The sequence below is a fragment of the Marmota marmota genome, unplaced genomic scaffold (assembly GCF_001458135.2).
Source record: "Marmota marmota marmota unplaced genomic scaffold, marMar, whole genome shotgun sequence".
NCBI classification, from domain to species: Eukaryota; Metazoa; Chordata; class Mammalia; order Rodentia; family Sciuridae; genus Marmota; species Marmota marmota.
The window spans coordinates 6,459,451-6,469,706 of NW_026000016.1; the positions used below are offsets into that span (position 1 = coordinate 6,459,451).

At 34.4% G+C, this 10,256-nt stretch overlaps 1 protein-coding gene across 25 annotated transcripts in view; it reads left to right on the forward strand.

The window, feature by feature from the left end:
- Pard3 (par-3 family cell polarity regulator) overlaps positions 1-10,256 on the forward strand; it is a 626,126-nt gene that overhangs the window by 218,281 nt on the left and 397,589 nt on the right. For all 25 annotated transcript variants that reach the window (XM_048809090.1, XM_015483461.2, XM_015483455.2 and 22 more), the window contains exon 3: positions 8,483-8,663. In XM_048809090.1, the coding sequence (XP_048665047.1) occupies positions 8,483-8,663 (181 nt within the window). The remainder of the gene's footprint in view (positions 1-8,482; positions 8,664-10,256) is intronic.

Sequence of the window (10,256 nt, forward strand, 5' to 3'; positions counted from 1 at the left end):
CACAGAGTTAATCTTGCATGTGTAGCACTGAAGTTTTTCAATGGCAAGCTTGAGACTCTCCTTTTGTGAGTTAGATTTTATTGGCGTAACTTGTATTCCTACTATTACAGAACATCATTGGCTCAAGTATATTCTTTTACTATTGTTTTGCTTACTCGTCCACTAAAACACTAATTCTCTTTAAATGAGTTTTTAATGAACCATGATAGCAAGTAAGGCTCAGAGAATGATTAAGGATTTAGCATTGTCTCTATGTCATTAAAGTAGGCTCAGTCATCAGAAAGCTTACAAATTGATTTTATAGTTCCTTTTTTTCATGTCTATAAAATAATTAGTTATTAGAACATTACATTTACTTTTGAGGTTCATGTGCTTATTTCCTATTCTTGTAGTCCCTGAGGGAAATATGCATGTGTTCCTGATAAAATTTACAATTATTGTCACCTTTTCCAATTTGGAATCTACCTTTCTATATATTATTAGTCAATTTCAGAATAATTTTTCTCTAACTTTCTATATTATCCTGCTTTTTATTATCACTTAAACAGTAGTGTAATCTAGTTTTAACCACATGCATAGGTACGAATGGAACAGTGGCCCTTGTAAGATGGGTTTACATTATATATGACAAGTGGGTCAGCTAGCTTATGGCTGTATTCATTTGCATATTTTCATTGTGGTTTGTGGTTGACATACTCAAGGCTATTAGTTGAACATAACTCTTAAATTGGGAATCTAATTAGTCTGAAGGCTCAGTGGGTGATAGTGTGAGTCACCCTGAGGGATAGCAGAATAAATCTCAGCTCTGAAATGTATAAGCATCGGGGCTGGGAAGTATCATAGGTGAATATATTTCACTGTAATTTGAAGATGGAGAAGAATACCTTTTCAGGCATCTGTGATGAAGAAATACTACCTTCTTAAAGCATGCTCTTAGCTCTGTGGATGGTGACTTTTGATCATTTACAGTTAGTTTTGATGGTTGTCTCCTGAGTTTATCAGGAAGGAATGGAAACGTCTTGCCCTTTCCTACATGGTATTTATTGTTTAAAATGGCATAGTTAAAGATTTATTTATTTATTTAAATAAAATTTATTTATTTAATTACAATTATAATTGTAATTTTTATCAGGAAATAAATTTATTTATTTACAATTTCCTTCCTTGCATTGGATAACACAGTGTTAACCGATGTAAGCATTTTAATGCCTGCTGAGTTTTCCTTTAGGGCCACACGTTATCAAGCATGCTTTATGGGAGATGGCTATAAATGAAAAAAGTTTAAAACTAAAATATTGGTAAAGGGGAGCCCAAATATTGTTCTAATTTTTCATTTAAAAAAATCCCTCCATGCAAAGGAAGAAAATTTTAAAGTTACTGATATGTGTGATTCTAATTATAGTAATTCATAGATTATCCTGTGGGAAGGAAAAGCGACTTCTGGAATATTGATATTTCAGAATTATTCATTATGGAACAGTTTCACTTAATTTAAAATATATGTGTCTACATGATTTCTATTCTTATAACAACTTGTTGCAGTGTGCTATAGCTCTCCCATCCCTGTTGGATTTTCTTTGTGTTGTTATCTGTTGCATTCATTGCGAGATCTGCCCATGAAATCTGCCTGCCACTACCCAGAGGTGCACTTTCTGTTTTATGTTCCTTTTTGACTTTGTTATGGATAAAAAGAATTAGCTTTACAGGTTGAAGTTGCACATCTTCCTCAGATGAAGAGAAGGCTTTAGGGCGTCTTCAAGCTCCTTCTGAGTTTTAATATCGTTCCACATAATTTGGTCCTTCCATGGGGTGAATAATGTGATGTCTTTGTAAAGAACTATGTCTTTTACTTTATAGTCAAAGAGTTTTGTGTATTAATATTGAACATCTGACAAACAGTTTTGTGATCCATCATAATTAACTTTCCTCTGGATATGTTCAACCTGTACATGGAGAAAATGGTGGGAACACAGAAAGCATGCTCAGGAGGTATGGCAATAAAAAGGTGTCTGTGTGTGAGAACTCTGCCTCTAAAAGTCTTCAAGATAACCATTTGACCTAAATTGCTTGACATTTTCCTGTAGGAAGACAAAACTTGAACATTCTTTTGAGCTTTCTGATTAAGACTGAGTGAGGATACCACCATTGTGGAATTGTTCACAATGATTCCAATTCAAATATATTAAGAAACATTTTAGGTGGTGGCATCAAAATTTTTGACATTGATTTGCAAGATGGGTTATTACCTTTGGTTAGTCAAGAATGAACAGAATCCTATTTGTAGACTTGCAGATGATCATACTTGGCAGCTTCCCAGTGCTATTCATGTAGTAGATAATCCATAGGAAGGTACATTGGTGTAAATAGGATGTTTGAAGTCGAGAGACTTGATTTCTAATCTGTACTTACTTAAACTCTGTTTAAATCAATCTTTCTGACTCTTAGTTTTTCTGTAAAGTGAAATTGAAGGCACTTAGGAGAGGGGCATGTGCAAAAGAATTCTGTTCCATGGTTATATGTTGCACAAAGCATTTTCTGGCACTTTATCTTTCACTTTTCCAATTTATTACTGTGATGCCTTAAAAAGGAAAACTTCTTATTGGTGACATTGTGTTCAGACAGTTGATATGCCTTATCTCTTTGTCATGGTAGGCATGGCCACTATTAATTTTCTTTTTTTTTTTGCTACATGGAATTATCACAAACAAATATCTTAAGACAATGTAAGTTTACTAACTTACTAACTAGATGGCAAAAGTCTGACATGGGTCTCATTGGGGGAAAATCATATTAGCAGAGCCATGTACCTTTCTGGAGATTCTAGAGGAGAAACCTTCTATATTGTTTGCATGCCTTGGCTCCTGGGTCACTTCATTGATCTTGAAAGCCAGCAATGCAGCATCTCCCTGACTACCATCACATTTCTCCTTGGCCACAGCCAGGGAAGGTTCACCAATTTCACACTTATATGATTAGATGGGGTTCACCAAGTTATCCAGGATAAACTGTCTCTCCATTTTAAGGTCCTTAATCTGAATCCCATCCATAATGCCCATTTCAATATGGAAGGTAACATTAATTGATTCTAGCAATTTGGACATGGCTACCTTTGGTGGAAGGCCATTGTTCTGTCTTAGGACAACTGCCACCCTTTTTCCAGATAAGGAAAGGCTTAGAGATATTACAGAGACCAGTGGATTCACAAACAGCCATTTAATAAACAAGGTCAGAGCTGGTAAAAACACAGCTGACTCCAAATTCTCTACTTTTATCCACTTTGATACATCCAATTGTGGGCTTTCAGGTTATAATTTTATACATTATCGGGGCCACATTATAGCCAAATTGTTTGTAAGCATTTATGTGTGATGCTTATATAATAGGTCAGGTTTTCTGTTGGAAAGTTTTGATGTTTCAGAGAGTTAAAATGACTTGTCCTGAAGTAAGGAGGATATGTGTGTCAATGATCAGAGGTTTTTTTTTGTTTAATGTTGGAAGTTATTACTGGTATTATCCAAATTCAGCTTGTCTTTTTCTCATGGAGACTTAATGGATGAATAGAAGAAAAGGGAGACTTAAGTAATAACTATTGAAAATTTTAAAATGAACTTTCAAAAATGATCTATTTCATGGACAGCAGTGAAGATTCCATCTGTTAAAAGTGGAGTTGGGTTGTGTTTCAGAAATTTAAAAGACATTTCCTTTACTTTTTGAAGGACATGATAGAGACTTTTAATATGTGATGTTTTTGTGAAGGTCCCATTTTCTTTTGCTGCATTACTATATGTATTCTTGTAGAGTAGATTTTCTAAAATTATACATCCTTCCTAATTTAACACAAAATTACTTCATATCTGCACCTGGCACTTAAATTTTGGTTTAAAAGAAAACTGTAAAATTGTCTGTTATTGGCATATTGCAAATCACCAACTGTGATTCTGCCACTGAAATTCAAGCAGCATTTGTTCATGACACAGTCCAGATTTCATAATCCTTGTGTTTTCTAAAAATGCTGGAGATAATTATTGAAATTAATATACATGTATAAGCTCTTCCATCATGTTTGGCATTTAAAGACTTGTTCTTTGTAATTTTCCTTTTCCATTTTCAGTTCGCAAAAAGGACTTGATTCTTGAGAGAAGATATCATTGTGGAAAGTTAATAACAAACTTGAATTTCATTTGCTTCCTATTATGCACCAAAATGTCAAAACTTAATATCTTCAAAATGCATATTAAGCCAAACACCTTGTGAAGAGTATAATAATATTAAAATCATGCATAGAAATCGTAAAACCTGTTGAAGAGTCTGAAGTAGATATTGTTAGCTTATCTGGATTGCAAAGGTACTTGGTTTAAAGTTGAGTGTTCCTAGAAAAATAGACAATCTAGTGGAGGGTCAACAAATTGTATTCTGCAATCTTTTTTATTTTTATTTTTTTTTATTTGTCAATGGACCTTTATTTTATTTATTTATTTATATGGTGCTGAGTATTGAACCCAGTGCCTCACACATGCCAGACAAACACTGTACCACTGAGCCACAACCCCAGCACCTTGTGTCCTACAGTCTTGGTTTGCTGTCCAACTTGATGAATAAAATTTTATTTAAACATATCCACACTCATTTGTTTGTTGTTTCTGACTGCTTTCATGCTATCATGGAAAACTAGAATAGTTCTGACAGAGATGATAGGGGCCACATGTCTGAAAGTATTTGCTCTCTGATATTTTTCAGGAAGAAATTGCTGATCCCAGATCTAGTGGAAAGTCTGTGCTTCTACTACAGAAAGACAACTGCCAGTCAATGTCACATTGATTTTATTAGTGTATAAGGAAACTGGTATATGCATACAAACATCTTTCCATTTTTTAAAAAGAACTTATGGATTTCTTTTCCCGCTTATGTTGCTCATTATAGGGTTGAGTAGCCAAGTAGTCATTCTGCTGTGCTTTTTCCTTACCACTTAACCTCCTGCTGATTTGTTTAATCAGCTAATTATATATTGTACTGCAGAAGGGTTCTGAACTTCCTATTTGTCTACGTGTCTCTATGACGTTATAATGGCTTTCTTTGTTTCATGAATTGATTAATAATATGTAAGCATTCATGGAAATAGGATTTGTTCAAAGTGACAAAACTATGTAATGAGGTTTGTAATTATGATTACTGTTCATATTTTATAAATTTACTGTGCTTTAGAGAGAAAAGTAGTCAGGGCTATTGGCATTAAAAAAAAAAGCTTGAATTCAAGACAGAAACCGGTTGTTCATTTTGGCTGTCACCGGTTAACTTTTCTTTGGAATGTTAAGCTTCTCCATTACTAGAACCAGGATTTTGTAGTTCAATGACCAATGTGATGGTTGTTGTTGATCCTTTTAAGAAATTCATTATTCTTTTGAGAACTGTATTTGTCATAAGATGAAAAAGAATGTATTTTATTTTCATAATTTTTTTGGCCACCAAAATTTTTATTTTAAGATCAACGTACAGAGTTACATTTAAAATTTTTATTTTGAAATCATTTTAAATTTCAGAAAAGTAGGAAACATAGTTACAGAGTATTTCCATACAAGTTGCTTCATTTACCTTTAAAATTTTCATCTTATATAATAATCAAAACAGCAAAATAACATTGCATCAATACTGTCACCTCACCTGTGGAGTTAATTTAAATAATTTTGCCATTTTTTAAAATTGACATCCTTTTTCTACTCCTGGATCCAGTCAAGGATAGGATCATATTGCATGTAGTTCTCACTTTTCCTGTCTCCAAATTAAATAATTTTATCATTCTTTGATTGTTATGACTTTTACAGTCTGAAGGCATTTTATTTATTTTGTGGAATGTCCTTTAACTTGGTTTTGTCTAATGTTTCATGATTAAATTGAAGGTAAACATTTTTGGCAGAAATAGGAACTTCAGAAGTCATTATCCTTCCTAGTGCATTTTATCCGATGGAACGTGATACTGACTTCTCTTATATCTTAAAGTGCTGTTGCCAAGTTTCTCCACTGAAAAGATTTCCCCTTTTTATTTAACATATATCTGATGGGGAGACATTCTGAGATATGCAAATATCTTATTTCTCATCATTTTCTTACCCATTAACTTTAGCATCCATTTGTAGATCTTACGTAAAACAATTATTGCTATGGAAATTGCCTAATGATGATTTCTCTTTCCATTATTCCATTATTTTTAGTATTTGGAATATTACATAGAGATCATGTGTTTATTCTCTACCATTTGTTTTGTAAGTCTTTATGGAATCATGCATGTTTATTTTACTTCTTTGGATTGTTAATCAGTGTGAACATAGGTATTTATAATAAGTTGTGTCAGCTTTGGTCACCTTTATGTTGTCACCTCTTTCCTTTTTTGTGCCTCCATCACTTTGAATACTTCTTTACTCTCAATATCACAGGGTGTTCCAGCTCATCATGTATTATCCTTGCCCTCAGTCATAAAATCAGCCATTTTTCCAAGAAGCCCTGGTTAATTTATTGGAGAATGATATTAGAATCAAAGATCTGGGTATTAAATATATTTGTTGGTACTGTGAAGTCATTGCTTTCAGGACCTTTGAGTGAACAGTCAGGAAATATGAATTTGCATACTCAAACATGCATTCAATATTTGCTTATACTTACTTATCTGTGCATGACTCTACCTAACTATAGTCCTGCATCTCATTATGACATCTCAGTCAACTTTGGAGTACATAGATGATGGTGGTTCCATTAGATGACAGTGGAGCTGAAAATTTCTAATTGCCTGGTGATGTTGTAGCACAAGACATTATTCACATGCTTGTGATGATGCTTATGTAAACACTCCTCCTGTGCTGCCTGTTGTGTAAAAGTATACATACAATTATGTATAGCATGTGATACTTCATAGTCAGCAACTTATAAGTTTGGACATGTATGATTTTTATCTTTATTTTAGAGTATACTCCTTATTAAAAATAAAGTTTCTTGTAAAACAGTATGCCCTGTAGCATCAGCCTTTACTTCTAGGGTTTACCATCTCTCTTGATAGCATCAGAAGCCGTTTGGATAGATTGGTCTGTACTATGCTAGGCCTTGTGTATGTACATTCCAGGATGTTTACACAATGACAGTCATCCAGTGATGCATTTCTTGGAATGTGCCTTCTTGTAAGTGACAAATGACTGCACCTATTTGTAAAAACCATGAGTTTGAGCTAAATATTGTAGTGCACACCTATAATTCCAGCTACTCAGAAGACTGAAGCATGAGGATTACAAATTTGAGGCCCCTCTGGGTAACTTAATCAAACAATATCTCAAAATTTTTTAAAAAAAAAAAAGGACTGGGGTTGTAGCTCAGTAGCCTAACCTAGCATGCACAAAGTTTTGGGTTCAATCCTCATACCACCAGGAAAAAGAAAAAAAACACTCCCTGCACCCAACCACCACCACCTCCATGGGCCTCTGATTCCAAATAATACCACAGAGTTAACTTTTGCTTATTTGTAACTTTGGTTTCTGATCATCAAAATGTTGGCTTTTCTTTCCCAAAATATTTTCATTCATTTGTGGTAGGTGTGTTTGTGTACAGTAGCAAAATCTCTAAATCATACCCTTGTCAGAAGCAAATTTGCTAGCAAGAATATAGTATTTGTGTGACAGTTCTTTCTGTCTTAGCTTTACATTAAACAATGGAAATAGTTTTCCTACATTTAGCTAGTTGTTCTTTTCTTTCCCGTCCCACTTAATGTATGTTCATTTGTACATAGTTGGTTTCATTTGTTTGTGAGAAATTTTCAGTTCTCCCTGTTCTCCTCACCTCACATTGGCATCCTGGTTTGTCTAAAATTTTTACTTCTGTTGTAAGTAATTGAATCATTTTCATGGTTCTGAGCTTCAGTGGTCTACAGAAAAAAGACTCAGAAAAATAAAAATATCACTTCCTCATTGTGCCATTGCCTGTTCCCATTTTTCCTTTCTTTCTACCACATCCCTATTTACTGCTTGTAGGTAACTCATTTTATTAATTTCTCTTTTAGCCTACATTTTTTAGCATAGAAATGAGCAGTCATGCATAGTTTTTAAGTTCCCTTCTTGCTGTGTATACACATTTATACACACACACTCTCATATACACATATATTTTTCCTTTCCACGTAACAGTGTAAGCTATGTTAAAACAAACAAACAAACAAAAAAAACTACTAAATCTATCCTTGAGTTAGGATTCTCTGATACCAATCTGTTTTCATATATTTGATCCATAGAAATTTAAATATGAAATATACAAATTAGAATTGTAGAAGTAAAGCCGTAAGCTTAAGGAAAACACTATTTCTGAGGGGTTTTGCTTTCTAAAACATAACTTCCCCGGGTGCATTAATGTCAGTATTTTTCCACTGTGAATTTATGTTAAAATAAGATAACATTTTGGCAGTAATTTAAATGCCTTTATTTATACATGCAAATTTGCCTTTCTTTTCTAGCTGGTAGCTGTGTTTGATGAACAAGATCCACATCATGGAGGTGATGGCACCAGTGCCAGTTCCACAGGTACCCAGAGTCCAGAGGTGTTTGGTAGTGAGCTTGGTACCAACAGTGTTTCAGCCTTTCAGCCTTATCAAGCAACAAGTGAAATTGAGGTCACACCTTCAGTCCTCCGAGCAAGTAAGTGAAAGCTCTTTGTTCTCTCTACACATTTCATCTTAATTTACAGGGATGCCAACTTTTGTTATCCATCCATGCTCCTGTGAATGGAATTCATTATCTGTTTTTATCAAAAGTTGATTAAGTTTAGAACCTGGGCCAATGTCTTTTGCAAGATCAGCAAGCAACTCTTTATATTTTAATAGACTGGGATTACTTTACGTTAGACTAGTAAACTTTTAATTGCTCACAAAAGCTAAATAAGGATAATGGAGGAAGTAAAATTACCTGGATTTTTCTTTCTATATATATGTCATCTGAATTAGCTAGTATGGATAGAAGTCATTGAAGGGCTTCTCACTGAAATAAAACATAGCACCATTGATTCACAATCAGCTTGGTTACAACTCTTACTTGTGATACTTGAACTTTACGTGATGAACTAGGGAAGAAGAGACCAAAGTTATCTTTAGAAGACTGGAACTTAGAATTTCCAGGATGCTACAATTGGAGCACACCTCAAGGAAAGGAAGGTTAGGAACAGAGAGAACTTGTGCTATGAATCCTGTGACCTAGAGTATTCCACTTCCAGACATTTGTTTGGAAAATTCTGTTAACCATTTCTAGAAGGTATGCTCAGGAGAGTGAGAGGCTTTTTCTAGAAATAGTATTTCATGTTTCTAATTGTAAAATCTTATAGTTGAGGAGTTATAAAGTATAGGAAGGCCCATTTCAAGACATTTATAATTTTGAAGCTCATTTATCTTTTAGGTACTTCTGTGTGTAAACACTTCAGTTTTTTAAGTGGAACATTTTGGTCTTGCATGTGTTTACTGATAGTCTTCAGTGGATCTTTGTCTAGGTGGAATATATGTATATATATGGATTTATATACATATACATACATACACACTATGTTGCTTGCATAGAGAATATAAGTAAATAATACTTAGGATATTTGATTTAATCTCCTGAATTTCAACCTTATTCTCACTTTTTGCATTGGTTTCAGGTTATAGCATTTTAGCAATTACTTCTAGATGTTTGTAAACTACTTTTGCTTCCATTGTTCCTTGAGGGTATTCATGAGGATTTGAAGTGTAGCTCAGTAGAGTGTGTGCCTAACATGGAACTGGGCTCTGGGGTTCAATACTTAGGACTGAAAGAAAAAAAGTGTATATTGGGACTATAGGAGTATCAACTTAGAGTTAACAAATCTGATAGTCCATCAGAAATTACAGTAAAAATATGCTGTGAATACCATAAAGAGATGTAGGGATCCAGAAGGTATATTGTAAGATGATGAATCTAATCGATGCACTATAGGGTTCTGTCTGGATGCAGATTCATTCACTTCCTACAATTGCTTCATATTTTCTGTACCAGATGAGACCCCAGCACAATTAGTGCTTGTAAGGGATCTTGAAGTAGAACAGCTGTTGTTAGTTAAGTTGGTTTACTTAAATTTTCTTTCCTTCCCTTCCCAAGTTCCTTCCCATTCTTCTCTTCTCTTCTCCCTCCACCTCCCCCTTTCCATGCTCCTCCTTCCCCTTCTCCCACCCTCCCCCTCTTCCCCCTCTTCCTCCTCCTCCTCCCCCTCCCCCTGCTCCTCCT